The sequence below is a fragment of the Battus philenor genome, unplaced genomic scaffold (assembly GCF_028537555.1).
Source record: "Battus philenor isolate CCGP_79_NKW_IND1 unplaced genomic scaffold, ilBatPhil1.0.hap1 SCAF_28, whole genome shotgun sequence".
Classification (NCBI taxonomy): Eukaryota; Metazoa; Arthropoda; class Insecta; order Lepidoptera; family Papilionidae; genus Battus; species Battus philenor.
In genome coordinates this window covers 8134324-8155693 of record NW_027181691.1, presented here as the reverse complement: position 1 = coordinate 8155693, position 21370 = coordinate 8134324, and the positions used below count along the sequence as shown (strand labels likewise).

At 32.7% G+C, this 21370-nt stretch overlaps 1 protein-coding gene across 2 annotated transcripts in view; it reads right to left on the bottom strand.

Moving 5' to 3' along the window:
- LOC137925879 (cGMP-specific 3',5'-cyclic phosphodiesterase-like) overlaps positions 1-21370 on the bottom strand; it is a 139904-nt gene that overhangs the window by 24765 nt on the left and 93769 nt on the right. For both annotated transcript variants that reach the window (XM_068769353.1, XM_068769352.1), the window contains exon 3: positions 9036-9149. In XM_068769353.1, coding sequence (XP_068625454.1) covers positions 9036-9149 — 114 coding nt within the window. The remainder of the gene's footprint in view (positions 1-9035; positions 9150-21370) is intronic.

Sequence of the window (21370 nt, the reverse complement as noted above, 5' to 3'; positions counted from 1 at the left end):
AAACGAATTGATCCGGATGGAAGAAATAACATATAGTGAAAATGTCTATAAAGTGAAGGCGTTAGGTAGCAAAGTCCAGGAATTGAGTTAACAAAAGAAGTTTACGCTGAGACACTACTCTTAGAGCATTCGTCAAGAGGTGGTTGTGGTGACAAGATTATTAAAATAAAACCAGAATCTTCCTTTCATCTCAGGCCTTAAGAATAGGATTGGGAGGTCGTCAAGATATTAGGTAGTCAAGGCAAGCACTTGATCATACTTAAACAAGCGCTTGGGAACACAAGAAGGGATATTTACTCAGGCAAGTGGGTCTGCGTGAACTAAAACTTGATCAGTGGCTGTTCTCAGGCTGTGTACATCTTAAATAAAGTATTCACTTTGAAATGTAACATATTATTTTTTTTCTATCTTAACTCTACAAGTCAATAACAATATATCGATCTCTTTAAAGGTTTTAAATCTGTAACTGACTTTCATGTATAGGGAGACCGGAAAGTAATGTCCCTTTCTTAAGATAAATTCACACGACTACATTTTTAACAATTTTTTATTTCTTATCAACACCTTCACCTTCCTTATCAACAACTTTTTGCCATCTAAAATACAAATTTTCAATGCCCGGAGCGGTAAAAATCAATCGGATTTTCTATAAAATATGTCGACAGAAACGACATTACTTTCCAGTCCCCCCAATATATTGTAGAATTGTAACTATATTCAGAATGAAACCTGAATTTAAGTGAATAGACAGAAGGTCTTAACATTTTGAACGCAAAATTTTATTTATGTAATAAATTGTTATTAACTTTGTATTATAGTAGTTTAAAACTAAAATATACTAATACATACTAAACTATACAGTAGTTTAAAAATAGTTTAAAACTTTTAAACTGTTTAAAAAGAGTATTACACAAATTGCGTTTAATTAAGAATTCTTCAGAATTTGTTAAGTCTTGTATAAGCAGAGCAAGTATTAAGCTAGTTGAAAATAAAAACAAAAGTAATTGCTTAATAAAGAATTATATTCCACAAAATTTAATACAGAACAGTCCGCGTCGCGGTCGAGAGGGGAATAAGAAATATGGAACTTAAATATTGTTAGCGAAAAGTTTAATTTCGCAATTCTCAAGACTCTTTCATTTTCATAATGAAATAACGTTGTTTGCTTAATGCCTGCTTTGTAAGCGATATCGGGGTACCAAAGGAGTTTCTACCCGGGAAATTTAAAATTTCCATTAATATTACTGACTAACTTTATATTGTATACAACACACGAATGCTTTGCAATTTTATATATATATATATATATATATATATATATATATATATATATATAGGGTAATTGGTTATTACTGTAAATGCTTTAAATGGGTAAATGTACATATCGTCTAGCCATAAGTAAAAATAAAATCATCGGTAAAGAGAATTTTCCTGTGTTCTTCGTCCGCGTGTCGAAGTAACAGCTTTTTTGGTCTTTCGGCTTTCTTTTGTTTTAGTGCCTTATTTAAGCTATGCCCTGTGTATCTCCGGTAAGCCCCTAGACCTAAGTTTTGTTCGATAATCCGAGAAAGTGTCCTCGGTGGGATTCTCGTTTCTCTGGAAAGGATTTTCTGCTTCCTTATTGAGTTTCGACGAGTTCTAGCCTTGTATTGACAGCCTGGATTGTTCGAATAGATCGCGGTCGGCCGGATCTCTCACGGTCATCCACAGACATGGTTTCATTGAAACTTTACTTGGTACGATATACAAACATTCGGCTAATCCCTAGCTTTTTCAATGTATCAAAAATGTCGGCTGGCTTTTTACCTCCTTTGTACAGTGCAGATACTGCAATTCTATTCTCCTTAATACCCCGACCCATTTTTAAAATAAACAATTGCTAAACAAAAAAATATACGTTATTGGCAGGAGAGAAGTCTATTTTTTATCGTAGAAGCTAATGTTCGAAATTGAAATTATGTTTTTTTTTAAATGTATGTAAACAGTCAGTAACAGAATTTATGGCCAGACTAGGTAGATTATTTAGCAGCAAATAGCTTTCAAATCAACCTGTATATAATAACCACTGTGAAATATGTTATATTAATTTATTTTATATTGGAATGGGTCATATCAATAACTTCTGACAATACAAAGTCTGCATGGACAGATAATAAATAATTTTAATTCGAATTTCGAAAACTTTTAATCTTTTACTCATTGCCTATCAACCTATATATTATCACTAAAAATCCTTTTCGTTACAGCAAGAATCAAATACGAGATAGTTCATTATAAAAGATTACACGGTTGTCTAGAAAGGTATTACTTATTTAGAATTTATAGAAATATAAAAAAAAATCTTTCTGTATATGTACTGCTAACAATATTAACGAGTTTATCCATTAAAGTATTATATTGACTGCAAAATATTACGTACTTCTGAATTAAACGGTATCCAGTCATGAAACAAAAATATAATACAAAATAGGGTTATTTAAACACTGATTCAACGTACTCGAATTTAAAATATTTTTCTGTTTATAATACTTGGGTAATTTTAGCCAATAAATGCGTACTTCAAGGTGTAAGGCACTTCTAAATATTGCCATGATTAGCGGTCTAGTACTGCCTGCATCCAGAAACTTCCCACGTGGTAGTTCGAAGAATTGCTCATCTGCGGAGGCAAGGGGCAGCGCATGTTGTTCATGTAACTGACGACATAGTCAGGTATTTAATGAAATCAGGCGTTACCTCGCGGAAGTCTATCCTAAGTAAGAAAAGGACTAATATTTAGCTACTTCCGCACATGCAGTGGTAGTCGTGCAACAGAGTCAACTCTGTGTTTGGCACTAATCGGTGTAACATAACTCCTGAAGATGCCCCGTGGAGGGGTGAAACACGTGTTGAGTAATTTGGCGGTGGCGGTTGTGTGATTCGCATTGTTTGCCGCATACGCATTTATCAGTGGGCTGGCGGGCGGTGCACTTTATTGCACGACTACCATTGCATGTGCGGAAGGGTCTAAATATTGGTTCTTTTCTTACTTAACATAGTCAAGATCGCTCAACACACAAGATCGGTCATCGTGGCGATGTTTGATGCTTTGATGTGTATTATATACATTGGTTCATATACGTATATTCATAAACATTTTTATAAGATACTAGCTAATCCCGCAAACGTTGTTTTGCAAAAAAAAATAAAGTTTTTAATTAACAAATGTAAGATAAGGGTTGATCGTAGAGGGGTGAAAATTTAGTTTTGTATGTTTTTTTGTATGCTGTATCATAATAAAATAAAAACCAAAAAAATTGTCTAAAAAATTAAAAATAAAATTAAGGGGTGGACCACCCTTATCACTTAGGGGTATGGAAAATAAATAGTAGCCGATTCTCAGACATACTGAATACGCATGTAAAATTTGGTAAAATTCGGTCAAGCCGTTTCGTTTCAAGTTCGAACACCGTGACACGAGAATTTTATATATTAGATTGTATGTATAAATCCACCTTAACAAAGGCATTTTGAAGACGTCAGGGTTATATGACATAAAGAGGAAAGCTCAATCGAGATTTTAGAGCTTTCGTATGTATTGCATGTATCGCATTTATGCCCTGGGTAATCGACAAACAAGCTAAAAGGATGCTTACGTTAATAAAAACAAAATTAATTAAAAAAGTCTACATATTCGCGCTATAAGATCAAAGAGCGCTTTATAAAGTACGTGAACGATATGGTAACACAATAGGGTAACTTTTTAAATTCGTCACGTTCATAATGTCGAAGCACGTATAACTTTTTAACTGGAGTTTCGGATAACGTAAAAATGGCTCGCTCCGTTAGGAATTATACAGTCAGAAGTACGAGTTTTATTGCCGCGGACTTTTAATGCGACTTAAAAAGATAAGAGATATGAGGATTTGTTATGTTTTTGTGATAAAAAAAAAATAATCTCCAGTTAGTAACTAGACTCAGCTTTAAAATTGTAGTTATATATTATTATTGTTGAAATTTACCGTTATAAAAACATAATCTATTATCTATCTAGGAATCTACGGAATATGTACAATATTCAATTAGTATATTCATTTTTGAGATTGATTATTATAATTTATACTAGTTGATTGACAATTGGTGTAAGTTTTAAAGGGATGCATGTATTGCTCCTTTGTTGTCAATTACTTTATAATACAACTTATCAAAAAACCAATGGTTACACAAATAAAGTAAATAATATTGTAAGTTTATTATTGTAAAAAACAATTATTTATAAGATATTTATATTTTGCTATCTGTACTGTATTCTACTGTATTTTGTATTGCAAGAATATTTGGGCCTGTCACATTTCAATATAAAAAAAAATTGTAACGTATTAATATATGTTGCCCTATGATAGAGAACTAAGACTTGCGATCGTAGCTCGCAGGTTCGACTGCTGGGATACAACCTTATATAATTCACACTTTTTGCATACATAATTACATTGGATTGCCACTGCTCACAAATAAATTTTTGAGAAGATGGGCAGCAGCGTGCTTTGCGTACTACAATATCGTACTAATCGCAAACCTGCCTGTCTGGGGTGGTGTTTATGGCATATCTTTCCATATATATCTTTAGAGAAGATCTATGTTTTTTTTTATAGCCTCCGCTGTTGGGGGCCTCTCGTACCCCTATTTATGGTGGGACAGGGACTTTATTGGCAATTTAATTTTTCACATAATTTTTATTTTCTCTCTCTTCTTTCATACTTTACTTTCTCTTTCGGTCTATTATCTATCTTTCATGCTAAATTTCTGCTTTCTTACCCTTTTGCTCTGTTCATCTATCATTATTTCCCTTTTTCTTTTTACATTTTTATTTTACATTTTTATTACTTATATCCTATAATTATTTTCTATCACAATTTTATGTATCACAGACCTATGGTTTGCAGAGGGCGTCTACAGGCGGCTGCAATCTGGTAGACGCAGCGTGATTAATCACCCGACAAGAGGAATCGACGTCATAATTTAAGTTCTTGGAAGTCGCTGGATGCGGGACTATGCCTTGTAGTAGGTATTTATCGGCAGATATAATGATGAATATATAGATTAAACCCATAAAGTATGTTACATTTGTACAAAAATACATATTGGTTAATAATTTTGGTTTGTTTTATATACATTGGTTCATGTATGTATTGTGAATATATATTATACAGTTAAAGTATGTATAAACGCACCTTAACAATGCCATTTCGGATCGCAAAGACGTAGAGATTATATGACATAAACGAGAAAAGCTCAATCGAGATTATGTAGCTTTCGTATTTATTTAAGTCCCCGGTAAGCGCTTATAGGCCTGGAACAAACGGACTAATTCCGCTGATTCCCTTCATTTATTGCTAAGTCTGGTATTTTACACAGTTATTAGCTTTATCATTCAACAGTAATCTCTTTCTGTTCAAACTTGAATTACACCTACAGAATGAAAGTACTTTTTTAATATTTATTACAGTTTATTTTCAAAAGAGACTATTAAATTATATCACTGTATTATCATTTTAACCGCTTCGTTCCATGAATCCGCCATCAATGCTGACCTCGACGGCGCTTATGCTCTTTACCAACTACCAACCAACTCCTCATCTCGCCAAGCTTTCCTGAGGCACAGTTTAGCGGTTCGATAGCATTATCCTTTGGTTTAGATAGATAGGTTAATTTATTTTTATAATAGTGTATGGTTAAAACAGACTTCTATTTCCGAACCAACAACATTACATCGATGATTTAAAGCTATACAAGTAAGAAAAGGACCAATATTAAGCCACTTCCGCACATGCAGTAGTAGTCGTGCAACAAAGTGCACCGCCCGCCAGCCCGCTGATAAATGCGTATGCGGTAAACTATGCGAATCACACAACTGCCACCGCCAAATCACTCAACACGTGTTTCACCCCTCCACGGGGCATCTTTAAGAGTTATGTTACAATTAGTGCCAAACGCAGAATCCATATTTCTGTATGTTATATTGGTCCTTTTCTTACTTAGGATGGACTTCCGCAAGGTAACGCCTGATTCCATTAAATATTTAGAGCTATATGTTAACGACTTTAAACATTAAACGTGCTAGCCAAAACTCATTACATCCGATGATTTTTTAAAAAAGTCTCGCTATGAATATATTTTAAACGCTATCAGAAAGCGTCCATGACTCCATTCATGTTAATATGACAGCGACACAGACAGAACGATCCACGATTTCGCTGCCCGGGGCTTTTGTAGAAACGTCGGCGTTGGAAACAATAAAAATCGAACTTTACGACGGAGATAATACATTGAAACTTTGTTACGATGATAAGAGCTGGGGAATAATACCGAAAAACATTTTTCGTTGGTTCTATAAATTCTATCAAAAACGTTCTCGTAATAAGTTTATTGTGATTAAATTTGTTATGTTATTAAATCTTTACGGATTGAGTACTCTTTTGTATACCAGCTAGCTGTACCTGTATATGTAGTGAATCAATGTCGCTAAATAACTGTTTATTTCAGATGTGACAATTTATAATAATAATAACAAAATTTACTAATTACGCATAGATTAAATGTGAATAGTACAAAAAAGGTCAATAAAAATGTTAGTATAATAATTTATTCCAATTGGATACTCTAAGTGGTTACTTTCAACAGCTGTATTGTGCTTTGGGAAATCACAGAGAGGAGAGGGCTAAATAAAAAGGAGCATAAGACCATTATCCTGCATGTCACTGTGTTTTCCCTTCCGTCCCGCCGCGCACATACCTAACGCACGGTACAGCGGTATCGGTAACATTACAGACTAATATTTGAAAATTGTAGAAGATATATTCGATTATCTGTCTTGCTTCATCATCTAAAGGTTCAAATGTTTTAACATAACTTCTTGTCGTACATTATAATTACTAAATTATATCTAATTTATTGTTCACCTCATCAAGATTTAAAGGTTGTATACCTGTATCAAATTCTGAGTTAGATGTGGGTCGCTCTGAATCACGGGGGAGTTGCTGCTTCGAGGGATATTATTTCCGATAATTACATATTAAAATGAATTATTGTTTACTATGTATCCCTGCAGACTTTGTACTTCCCTAAGTTATTTGATTATCTTATTTCAGTAAAAATATTTGTGTAACATATTTCAGTGTTCATTTTTCAGGTTTTTTTATGATAAGTTAACCCATTTATCGCTTTAAAGCTTTTACATTTATAATCAATTACCCTGTATAGTCATTACTATTTTACAAATCTTATTATATTTCTTTGTAATTGTATGTCATAAAATGTTTATTGTTCACTTATAATGTAATTTTAGTCAATGCTACATCCAGTGGCGTAGCTAGGGGGTGGCGAGCGGGGCGGCCGCACCAGGCATCACAAGTAGGGGGGGCACCAAAGTTAAAAATAATTATTTGAATTTTTTTTTTGGATGATGAATAATGAAATGTTATAAGAAAAATGAAAACCATAATTTAAAGTAAATAACATAAAAAGAATATCGAATTGTACTATTTGTGCTAAAAAAGTTGTTAAATAATATGAACATTAAAAAAAAAGTAAACGGTTATAAATTATAATATACACAGAGTTTAAGCCTTTCATTCGCAAAACACATAATGTGTGTTTTTTTTAAAGGGCCCTAAAACACAAAAACACATATCTGTGTTCAAGAAATGTACAAGAAGATATATATGTGTTCAACATTTAAGGACATGATCCTCTCCCTTAATGTATAAACCACAAAGATGGGTTCGTAAAGGGTTCAAAAAATTAACCAAAACCCGCTGGAGCACAAGAGGAGATGCTGTTAGATTGTTAGAATCCAACTTCATGAAGATATTAGAATCACTCGAAATTTTGACAGGTAGAAATGAAAGTACCGATACAAGGGCTACTGCAGGGGGTTTATTGGTTTCTCTTCAATCTTTCACTTTTTTGGCTTATCTTGGGTTTTGGGAACCAATTTTAAGGGAAATTAATGACGCACAATCGTATATGCAAAAGAAAGGGTTAAGTGTTAGGGAGTGTGTTATGCAATTGAAAGCTTTAAGTTGTTTCCTCACAGATTCAATAGAAAATATAACTGATTCTTGTTTGACTTTTGCTGAAAATATATGTTCTGAATTAGGAATTTCAACGGAACAACCTAGACAAATTTCTAGAAATAAGAAAATTGCTGGAGGAGGAGTTAGTAATGAAAATATAACTTACAAGAACAAATTAAGGCGTGAAATAAGTACATGTGTGGGAAAGATGAAACAAGAAATATTAACAAGATTCGAACAGTTGCACGAAGTAGCTGGCAAATTCGGATTTCTTTCCCCCTCTCAAAATCAATTCGATATTGATCTTTGTGATGCACCTGATGACATAGACAAAGCAGAATTTTTAATTGAAAGAAAGAGACTTTAGATTTTCGTGGAAGCTTCACCTTGTAAAGATACTTTGAAAACCGAAAGACTAGTGGTCTTTCGGTTTTCAACTCTTGAATTTCATACATAAACATCAGCTGTCAGATTTTGTGCCTAATATTGTAATACTGCTAAGGATTTTTTTAACCCTCGGAGTAAGTGTAGCCACATGCGAAAGAAGTTTCTCAAAGCTTAAATTAATTAAAAACTACTTAAGATCAACAATGTCACATAATAGATTAAATAATCTTGCAATAATGTCAATAGAACATGAACTAGTCGACACTATTGATTTTGAAAATAGGCCAAAAAGCGAGGAAGAACATTCCTTCGTTTTTACATTTTCCCAATAGATTTTATAAAGATCTAATGTTATTTTATATATATTTATTATTATTTTGAACCAAAAAACTACATTCTGTTCTAAATTTTGAAATTATTTAGACACTTTAGGGGGGGGGGGGGCACCAAGCCCAATCTGCCCCAGGCCCCAAATACCATAGCTACGCCTTTGGCTACATCCCTTTTAAAACTAAGTGCGAGTATAACTTTTATGACGAATGCGTAGCTTTTTCTAGATATTTCGTAGAATCTATTGCGTATTATTTATATAATTACCTTATGACATAGTACATCAATGTCCAGCTCATTGGCGACGTCTTTGATTAAGTCCATGAACAGGTCGGCCTCATCGAGCTGCCTCTGCGCTGAGCTACTAGGTGAACGTGATCTCTGGAAATAAAAGATATCGTTAATACTGTTTTCAATATAAAAAGATCGTTTCATTAAAATATCTTTCTTCTAACCCCTGATAGGTTTTGTAACCGTTCGAAAAGTAATGTCATATCAGTTTATATATAGATATATGTATATATGATTATCATCATCATTTCCGTCATAGGATGTCCACTCCTATACACAGGCTTCCCCCATATATTTCCAATAGGAATGGTAGAAAGCAGCTTGTATCCAGCTTCATCCATCGGCCTTGTTAAAGCCGTCTTTTTACCTTATGGATGAATGTAATACGCTGCGCTTACCAATTCGCTGTTCTATGTTACTTTCGTTCGTCAACGGATCCCAGTAATAAATCGTAATCGTACCACTACTTTAATTAAATGGGTGGCTTATGGGTGCAGAGATGATTCGCTTACTGGTTCATGGTCTCCACTCTAGAACCTTAAGGCTTCAGCCACCTGTTGTAGCCTGCTCAGCTTCAACTTTCCTATTCCCTAGGCTATGTCGGCTACTTTAATTCGTGTACGGATCGCCACATTAGCAATTCGATCTCGTAGAGATCTTGCAAGCATAGCCTTCGTCTCCCTCCATTATTGTGCTAGTTAAGTTCAAAATCACCCTTATAGACTCATTATGTCAAAATTTATATACCCCTACTTCCAACTTCGTCCAAAGCCATTCTCTGGGCTCCATAAAATTAGTTACTCTTTTGTGAACAACTGTGTCCGCTTTTACATAGGGAGTGTTTACGCGTAAACTGTGTATTATGTCCCTGAATGAACATAATATGTAATAGTAACATATTGATACGTAGGAGCTAGTGAAAAGTACTATGAACAGTGATTTCGGTAATAAATAATTTATTAAAGAAATAATTTGTAATCAGTTTGTTGTGGGCTATATCAGTGTATCTTCGTAAACCTTGGAGCGTTAAATTGAATTGTGCCATTATAAAGGAATTCAATCTAATTCTAGTTCAAATTTAGCTGTATTGAAATTTTTATGACGTAAATAAGTGACTACCATAAATGGTCTTCAGAGGATAAACATATGAATAAGTAAATAAATGCTCCGTCGAACTACATACCCCACCCTTTACTAAAGTATTCGTGTCAAGGTCTAACAAATTTACAAATGGGTGTTCCAACGATCTCTAATTAGTATTTAACGTCCTCTTAACGAGGATATCGGGTTTTCCTCTTCGACATTAAGGCAACCCTTCCAACTGCGCAAACATTTTCGTAATCAAGATCTGGTCAAGCGGTTTTGAGCAGTATCCTAACACTTTAGAATACGATGTTAGAAACTTTAGCTTCAATCTCTGATCTCTTGAATAACTATTTATGTTTTCAAATTTCTAATTAATATTTTTTTTAAATATTAGGGGAACCGGGAAGTAACGTTTCTGTCCACATATTTTACAGAAAAACCTATTGATTTTTACTGCTTCAGCATTGAAAATTTGTATACTAGATGGCAAAAGAATGCTGATAACGAAGGTGAATATATTGTTGATTAGAAATAAAAACTTGTTAATAATGTACTCGTGTGAATTTAACTTAAGAAAACGACATTACTTTCCGGACTGTCTAATATATTTTAACAGGAAGTCAAAACTTAAGGACAAACCAGACCTTATTAATTTCGTTAATAAACGCTCGATGCAGGCCACTTTCAAACGGTCTTATTGTAAATCTATGGGACAGGCCTATGTCCAGCTGTGGACTCTTATGACTAAAATGATGATGATGGCGATATAATTCTTTTAATATAAATTTCACAAAATATTAATATTAAATTAATATTAAAACGTATTTACTTTTTTAATTTTTACTAAAACAAACGAGTTTTCAGCTTTTAAATGATCGATTATTGTTTAATACCTGTCCCTGCAGACTGTGCATTACCAAAAATTACTAGTCAGTTATATTCCAATTAAAAAAAAATAATGTAACATATTCCACAGTGATCACTATATACAGAGATATTAGAATTGGATATAAAAAAATTTAATCATTTTGTTTACTTTATTAAACATTTACACCTACAAACAATCACACCTGTATATCTTACCATAGTGTTTATACTAAAAATTTTTGTTTAGTCTAACTCTATTCTCCTGCAAAATATGTACACTCTTCTGCATAACGCCCTATATACTTAGTCTTGCCATAAATATTGTTACCAAGAAAAGAACAGGTTTTATTGTACGTAATAAAATTATTACTTTTATTACTATTACAGTGTCTTAGTTTAAAATCTAATATATAAAATTTCCATGTCACAATGTTAGTTACCGTACTCTTCCGAAACGGCTTGACAGATTTTTACCAAATTTTATATGCGTATTCAGTAGGTCTTGGAAACGGTTACTATCTATTTTCCATACCCCTAAGTGATAAGGGTTCACCCTTAATTTTTTTTTAATTTTTTGACTAAATTTTTTGTTTTTATTTTTTTATGACACAGCATATAAAAATATATGCAATTCTAAATTTTCATTTTCACGAGCAACCCCTATTTTTTATTTGTTAATTAAAATTTTTTTTTTTTGCAAAACAATGTTTGCGTGATTAGCAAGTATTTATATAAAATCATTAAAATATATAAAGCTTATTTTAAGTGGTCACCGTTGGCTGCAATACACTCTTTCTATAGAAAAATTCCTCACTGCCAATCGTATGGATTATTTTATCATGGCCTGTAAAACAAGCCTTCCTCTCTAAAATTGAGCGTAAGTCGTAATCCAGTGAATTAAGATCAGGACTAGATGTCGGCCAGTCTTCGGCTCTGATAACGTCTGGAAAGTTCATTTCTAACTTTGATCAGGTAGATCGAGCTTCGTGAGTCGTCACCGAGTCTTGCTGAATGAACCATTATTGATTATTGAAATTGATGTTGTTAAAAGTCTTAACTACCTTCTCAAGAATGGTATCTATACTTGTGTCAATGTTTTGATACGTTTTTCACAATAATATGGCACAGTACCTCCTTCATAGCTAACACCCCACTAAACCATCAGTAAAGTCAGACAATGCCTACGTTATACTCTGTTGACTAATTGGAAATCTTCTTTCGAGTTTTCAGTATAAATCCGGGCATATTTTTGATTAAAATATTGCTCAGCTGTAAAAATTTTTTCATTCAAACAAAACTTTTCTACGATTTTCCTTTGTATACCGCTGAGGTAGTTGTTTTGAAATTACCACTCAATTTTTTTAATACGCGACATGTTTCTAGGTACTATCTTCATCTATCGCGATAAAATCTTTTGCTTTCGAACAGGGTTTCTTGGTATTTTGTCTCTAACTGCTATGATCGCTTTTTTTGTGCGAACACTATGGCCAGATCTTTATCTATCATAAATAAAAGAGGATTCATTGTAACTACCAATAGCTCAGTACACAAACATTTTACTAATACCAGGCGTATGAAGGATTTAAAATATTATATCTGACACCAAACCGACTTTATATAACATAATCACTGCGATTCCCTTCTCTTTGTAACTCTACTCTATTTTAATAACATATCACAAAATATTTTACAATGTATTGGCGCGCAGCACAAAATCAAAATGTACGATCATATAAAAATGACAGCTTCCAAATTCAAAAGTAATGTTTTGTTTATTTTTAATTATAGCCGTATTTATAGCCAGGCAAAATATTCGTCCCTTTAAAGCTTCAACATATATCGTTTTTTATATTTATTATGACGTAAAAGAAATAAATCAAGTAACTTCCATGTTTTAAAATAGTAGCTGCCATATTAATAATAGGTTAAATACCGCTGATCTAGAAAACATTTCCGTATAAATATTCCCGCAGGAAAAATATTGGAACAAAAGGCTAGCGCATGGGTGTTGTCCGCTCATGCGAGAAGGCAAACGTTCCGAGCAACAGCTACTGGATAAGCTATAGGCTGTTTGTAGGTATTTACTTAAATAAAAGTGTTTCGAATGATAGTATTTTTTAGTAAAAATATCGCATTGTTTCATTTTAAATTGTCATATGGATTACACTAACAATAAAGTTTCAGAATAAATACCTTTATTAAGATATTTGTGAACGTGACCACAAAATATATCCCGTCAGAACTGTTTGTGGGCTTCTCTAGCATCCATCACTTGACATACCCAAAACATCACTTATAATAGATGAAAAGTGACGAATAAAGTGAATAAATGGTAAATGTATAATTGCATACGAAATTAAAGTAATTATATTTTTTTAATGCAGTACGGTTGCTGAAATGTATTCGTAAAATTAAGTTTATAGCAAGAACAGTGTTGTTTTATTAAATAAATAAAATTTTAATTAGATAACCTATACATGAAAGCTGTTTAAAAATACAATTTATTTTCATTCAATCACTCGCGCAGTTGAGAACCTTCTTAAATATTCCAATGAATAACAAAACAGCGACCTGGTTTCCAAGACACGGAGACTTGTTTCTTCATTCTTTTATATATCGTTCATCTAGTTAAATCTGGTAATGTCTATAAAACACTAGATGGTAATGCCTGAAGATAAAGGAATGATTGATGTATACTCGAAGAAGTAGGTCTGTGATCAGTGTGTGTTGCAGGTGATGACTCATGGATGCGAAACGTGGTCGTTTACGGTGAGCCTTATAAGAAGGCTCAAGGTCAGCCAGAGAGGAATTTAGAGAGTACTATGTATGGAGTTTATCTGTGAGATCGAATCAGAAATAAAGAGGTCCTCAAAGGCACCAAGGTTACCGACCTATGTCTAAGAATTGTTTTTCTGAAGTGAAAGTGGGCGGGGCACATTCCTCGTGCAACCGAAGGATATTTTGGCCGAAAGATTCTCCATTGGCGATCATAAGCCAGTAGATATGGTATCGCTAGGCCCCCACTATGCAGATCGACGACATAGTTGAGGTCAAATTATAAAAATAATGTATGTAAAAATGTTACAACTCTGACCAGATGGCCAAGGAAATGAGGCGATGCATGGAAAGAAAGTGAGGAAAGGAATAAAAGATATTGCGAAATAAATTAAAGGAAAGAACGAAAGACATTGAAAAGAATGAAAGATGAGTATGGAAATTGATTATAATTATTTGAAAAGTTATAACGTTAATAAGACTTCGTACATTCCAGGTTCCTATTTTTAATGGCCGCCCGGGGATTCTTCGCACCCCTGTCCCATCTAAGGGACGCCGGGCACTCGGGGCCGTGGCTTTATCTGACTTTTTTATGCTGATTTATATATAGGAAGCTGATAGCCAACCTCCACTAGTTGGAGAGGCACTTCAAGAAGAAGAAGAAGAACGTTAATAACGATCCTGTCTGCCCATGACAGAGATTGAACAAGAGGCTCCGTAAACGGGACCAGAAAAAGAAGAAAAAAAAAGATACAGATAAGGTTGAGAGAAATAGATGGTTGCGGAAAGCGCAAGATCGATCATATTAGCGTGTTTGGGGAGGCTTATGCCTTGCAGTGGGTGTTACGTCGGCTGAAAAGAAGGCTTTTTTCAAACATCAAACTGTATTAAGTTCAGTTAGGAATAAACTTCCCTATGTCAATATTTTATATTTATAGCGGTAAAGATTTTAAAATTTTATTTACGATGCATAAAATATGCAAACACATATGAAGACTGAAATGATTGGACAGGGAAGATATAAAACGCGACACTGCTTTCTAAAGTCGTTCAAAGACTGCTCAGTGAATGTAGCATAAAACGACGTTTATTTTTAACTTTATTTTACGATAGATGTATTGAGAAAAATGTCTGCGGGTAAAATATTTGTTAAATTCCTTTGCATTTTATGTAAAATTTAACATAAATTTCCTCAAAGTTTATTTATATATGTTTATATTAATAGTATATATATAGATGCTAGTTTGTTCAATGGCTTATTTCCATCTTTGTTGATTGCTGTAGGCCGTTGCTGCAAGTTTTAGCCGTCCACACTTGAAGTTAAACTACCATCGCCTAAAGAATTGTAGAGAAACCGAAATAGGGCAAAATCTGAAAATTTCAGAGCTGTCAGTCTCCCAGCTAAACTATTTTAAGGTTTTACCTTCCTTGTTTTGCATTTTCAATGTTGGGTATAAAAAAATGGATTGAATTTCTTCAATACATTAGCTAATTTTCACAGAAAGAAAAAGGAAATAAAAGATGTCCCTAAATAAAAATGTACCCACAAATTTATATTTTTTGAATGTAATATTTTTAATGCCCAAAACCAGCCAGATAATAACACAACCAAAAAGTTTTTATTACATATTATTTTCGAAAAGATGTTCCGGTACACGTAATATATTTGTAGACGTAATATTTTCACGGTAAATTATTATTAAAACTTCACTCATGTTTTTATTTATATAAGAAACCAATTCAAACAAGAGTTAATTGTTAATTAAACTAGATCGGTAACTTGCAGATAAAAAAAAAACACCAATATTCGTATATATTTTGAAATCTCACCATAAAAGTATTTTTCACGTTTAAGTTATTAAATATGAATAATATTTTTATAAAAAAGTGTTGTGTTTTTGACCACCGTGGAAAACATGTAAACAGGAAAATAAACAACAATAAATAGGGAGGAAAGGAGAGATTCTAATTTATTTCCAATAAAAACACATTAGGCTGCAAGTAAGGGGAGAGCTGTTGATGTTATCTCCCTATAAATTCAAATATATAGCTGATACAGGTGATTGTTTATGGATATAAAAGAGATAAAGACGTGAATGTAAAGTTCACTTCATATTAATTCATGTATGGTATACACTATCCAGATATCAATGGTTTCAGAAGTAGTAAATAACATAAAAATGTAATAAGAAAATTCGATTTTAAAATTAGGATAGCTAAACATTAAATTATAAAATAAATACTGTTTACTATCAATCACTGCAGAATTAATTAGCCTGTCGCATTAAAATATAAAAAATAAATTAATTTCATATATTTCAGAGCGATCACCTTACATTACCTTATACAGGCTGAGTGGAAAAAGGAGTTAAGTTAGGTTAAGTTAGGTGTTAAATTAGTTAGGAATAAGGCATTTTGCTGATAAGTGACCTACACATTCACATTTAAAGCTTTCATAGCAATTACCAACCATTCTGTATATTTCTAAATATTTGTTACACGTCATAGAATATTTAAAAAAAGTCTTTTATTATTACACGTCACATAAATTAAACATTAATACGTCTGAAGATTACCAGAATAAGTAACACCGACAATAAATGTAATGTATAATATTCAAGTTGAACATTTTCGGAATATTTTCAAAGATATGAAGTTTAAACACTTAGCCAATCTTGAATTTAAAAAATTCACTATTGAATTAAATTATTAATTCTTATATTCTATAATATCACTGTAACATTTTCATCACCTCAGATTTATTAGATTATATCTTAATAGTCCTAATAGTTAGACACTCGAAATTGGGTAAGATTTTTTATTCTGCGCTACGAACGAATTTTACGAAATTTTACCCGCGAGGGTTATTTAGGTGGCGCTTCTTGAATAATTCCTTTTTATACATATGAGGGAGTGAATCACGCAGGCGAACAATAGATGTTTTTTAGAAATTTTTTAAACGCTTTAATTTTTCACTTTTTACATAGTTGATACAAACCGGCCCATCGCCATCTTCCCAGAGAATGCCATAATTCATTCCTACTCTTCATTTATTCATAAATCAATCGCTCACTTCCTTCACTCTTACGTTCCGTTCCCACACTTATATATATATATATATATATATATATAGCTCATAAAGCTTGTTCAAAATATTAAATTTGGCACTTTTAAAATTGGTGTTACTAGTATATAACAAAATATATATTACCTAAGACTATATAATGTAAAAATAGAAAGTAATGTTGTTTCAAGCACTTCAGTGATGGTGATTGTCATATTGAAGCTGGCCAGTGTAGTAAGTGATATAACATGGATTTCTATTCACTATTGCTCCCATTTCTATTTAGCCGATATGTATCCGATCGTTCATTCCACGACTCAAAACAGAACCCAGATGAAACGTGAACAATGTAAATAGAAAGATAAATCAATACAGGGTATTATTTCATAAGACCCGGCGACCCGATTGGCGACGTGCGTGACTTAATTTCAATCTCATAAAATCAGCCGAATTAGTCTCTTACCTCCCGCTGATTGAATGCCTCCTCCCCTCAATTCGGGCAACGAAGTCGTGACTCGAATATTTTTAACTCGCTCTGTCTTACGCAACACTTATAATCTACATAAATAAATATAATTTGCGGAATCTGTTACCATGGGTAAAATTCAGAAATAACTCAATCATTTGGCATGTATGAATTTTATTTTTGACCTATATTAGAGGTACCGGATCGTTTCTGTTGACATATTTTACAGAAAACCCGATTGTTTTTTACCGCTCCGGCATTAAAAATTTGTATACTAGATGGCAAAAGGTGGTTGATAACGAAGGAGAGTACATTGTTGATTAGGAATAAAAACTTGTTAAAAATGTAGTCGTGTGAATGTAACTAAAGAACGCTACATTACTTTCCGGTCCTCCTAATGTATAACAATTTGTTATCTATCTAATGGATTTAGGCGTTATTTTGCGGAAGACCATCCTAAGTAAAAAAAGGACCAATATATAGCTACTTCCGCAGTAGTAGTCGTGCAATAAAGTGCACCGCCTGCCAGCCCGCTGATAAATGCGCATGCGGCTAACAATGCGAATTACACAACTACCACCGTTAAATCACTCAACACGTGTTTCACCCCCCTCGGGGCATCTTCAGGAGTAATACTACACCGATTAGTGCCAAACACAGAGTCTCTGTAGCTATATATTGGTTCTTTTCTTACTTAATTTGTTATTTGTTATTCTGTGTCAACTTTGTAAGCACAAATATAATTGTAAGCACAAGGTTATCCTAATATATTTGTTAGTACAAAGTCTCTCAATATTGAATTGGCGTAGACAATTATGAGGTTTGTTAAAAAGAAATAGGAAAATTTAATTAGATCGGTACGAATTTTAGCAAAAAATCAATAGCTATGTCAACCACTTATTACGTGTAAACTTTTATTTTGTATGTAATTTTTAATATTTTTCTCTAACATAACTAGATACGATGATAATATATTAATCAAAATATTTCATGTAATGATTCAATTAATTTCACTAAAATATTAATACCTATATGATTCTGCAAGAGATTTTTATATAAAATATTCTTAAATCCCCAAAATATATAATAGGCTATTAGATAGTTTTCAGCTATTTTTAAAGTAACGATAAAATGCAATAGGCGATAGCATAGGGGTATTTGATTTTGGCCATGACTAGTTTTTTTTTTGTAATATAAACCCTCAGCTCACTAAAGTATACAAATGCCATAACAAATTTACACAAATCACATCCACAAGCTTTTTTGGATAATTTGTTAAATGATCGAACTCCATGGGAGGCTTTATTACTTTATGTTTTCCTTGTAGCAGTTAATGCATTACTCGCTACATGCTGTGAGATGTAGCTGATAACGTTGTGACTAGCGACTGATCGACGACATGTATTTGAACTAATACAAAAAATACAGTAAATCGAATTCTCTAAGAGATAATATTTTATACTTTATTAAATTTATGATGTTAATCCCTGTTTCTTTTCACGTTTAAGTTGAGAAAAATTTTGCCAATGTCATTTATATTTTCATAAGGTATGTTTTGTAAAAGAATATTCCGAAAATCGAACAGCATAAAAAATAAAAAAATATTGTGAACATTGAAATTTTAACAGTTTGAGATCAAGCGTTGAAAAAAAAAAAAAATATATATATATAGTCCTTTAACATCAGCCAGTATTTACCGATCACAAATAAATACTTTTTAATTAGTGATTACTATGAGAAACAAAACTGTACAATACATGTGACTAAAAACTCTCACGATAACAAAGCTGGCCTAGCCCCTCCCTTGCTACTTAAAGGATACGAAAAAAAAAAAATTTAAAATTCGAAATCTGTCACCGCACAGAGTGACATTTTAAAAATAAAATTTTGAAAGTGTTGAAAGAAATGCGATTATTTGTAAAGAATAGTTTTTAATGACAATTTTTCGATTGAAGATACTGTAAAAATATTTATAAATATTTGTAAATAATAATAATACCTGATTGATGTGAAATAGATTGTTAAAAATATATAATATATTTTAAGCATTATGTATTATTTTGACATTTTGATTATTGTACCAATAAATTATTAAAAGCTTACACTGTGCACCGGACACTATTAATGTTACATGGATTTATTATTTCTATATAGTTAATAACATCTGGCAGCACAAATTCTGACGGAATAGCTAGTCCCTCATAAAACATGCATACGTATACATATGTATACTTGTGCGAACTTAATTTTTATTATCTCCTCGAAGCTTTAAATTGAAGCCTACCATAACAGGTTGAGATAAACTTGACTCTTCTTTCGTACTGGGCTCTTATATCATTCTTATCATTCTTCTCATTACTTACGCTGTTGAAAAAAGTATGAATAGTTAAATTATTGCTAAAATTTAATCGAAAATTAATGGATTATGGATTAAAAAGGAGCAGTGGTATCCCAGTGATAAGGACTGAGACTTGCGATTGAAGTCGCGGGTTGGATTCCAGCGATACAATCTCATATAATTCACATTGTGTATTAATTGTATAGGATTGCCACTACCCAAATAAGTTTCCTGAGAATGGACAGCAGCGTCCTCTGCATACTATAATGTCACACTGCGATCGCCAACCCGCCTGCCAAGCGTGGCGATTATGGTTTATCCCTCATAGATATCTTTGGAGGCCGACGCCTTTGTATCAAACCTAGATGTTAATTACGAATATATATATATATATACCTTATATATATATATATACTTTATGTGTATATATATATATATATATATATATATATATATATATATATATATATATATACCTTATATACATAAATATAAATAAGGTTAAAATTTCAGGTGTTTGATAAGTACCAAATATTTTTATTTATTGTAATACTGTTCTAACAATATATGTAACACGTATCTCCGATATAAACTTTTACGTAGAAATAAGTGGCTTACATGACAACAATGGTTTTTATTTGTAAACTCTTTTAATTTTTGTTTGTATGTCCAAAAATAAAAATATAGATTTCTTTTATGCTTATATAACTAAGTCATGTTTTCTACATACACTTTTAAATAACATACATTTTATTTAAAAGTATATATATATCTTCGAATAAAAGATACACACCTGTAAACTTTTAACAAAAGGCCTCGTTAACGTAATGGGACCTCCAATATGAATAAGGCACCTTCACGTTGGTATAAATGTGTTCCTCTAACGATTCAGACAGGTCTTTGCCGCCAAGTTGAGGGTTAAATTTATAGCGAAAATTTACAATCCTGAGCGTAGCAAACACATAAATTAATTCTGAACAGTTTAATTGTAATTTATTTTATTTTTGTTTCGTTAGAATGCTAAGCTAAGTGTAAAGTCATCGCAACGGCAAGCAATTACCGCAGTACAGTCGTGTACAAAATCGATTACGAGAAAAACTGTAAAACAAGATTATGCACGTAACATACGTTCAAAATAATTTACTTATTATCATTTACGGTATAGAACTTCCACTTCTGGACATAGACTTCCCATACAGATTTTATATAGGATCGGTTAATATCGACCTCCGTCTGGTATCTTTCGATGACCAAATCAAGGTTGTCTAGCCAGCTTGTTTGCTGATGTCCACCTCTGTACTTTGCCTGTTCCCATCATCCACCCAGATCCAACCTGAAGGCTCTGGAAGCCAACAATTCTGCGCGCTATGCGGTTTGTTCTCTACCACTGTAACTTGCCCATCCGCTGGACCACGTAGAGTACGTTTGTTACAGGTCTTATACACGGTAACGTTAAAATAACTTACTCTACAGAATTAATAGTTATTGGTGTAAAAGTTTCGAAAGGGTGGATTTTTTTGTCAATTAAATTGTGGTAATCCCTTTTGCGAAAATGAATGGTTTACAGAAAAATAAATAACGGAATGATTAACAAGCTAATAACAAATGGTTTGAACATTCAAATTACTAAATATCAAAATTAATTATTTTTTTTCTATCTGTTCAGACTTTTTACTGCCTGAAGTTTTTTGTACAGGTGATTATAAATAGGTGTG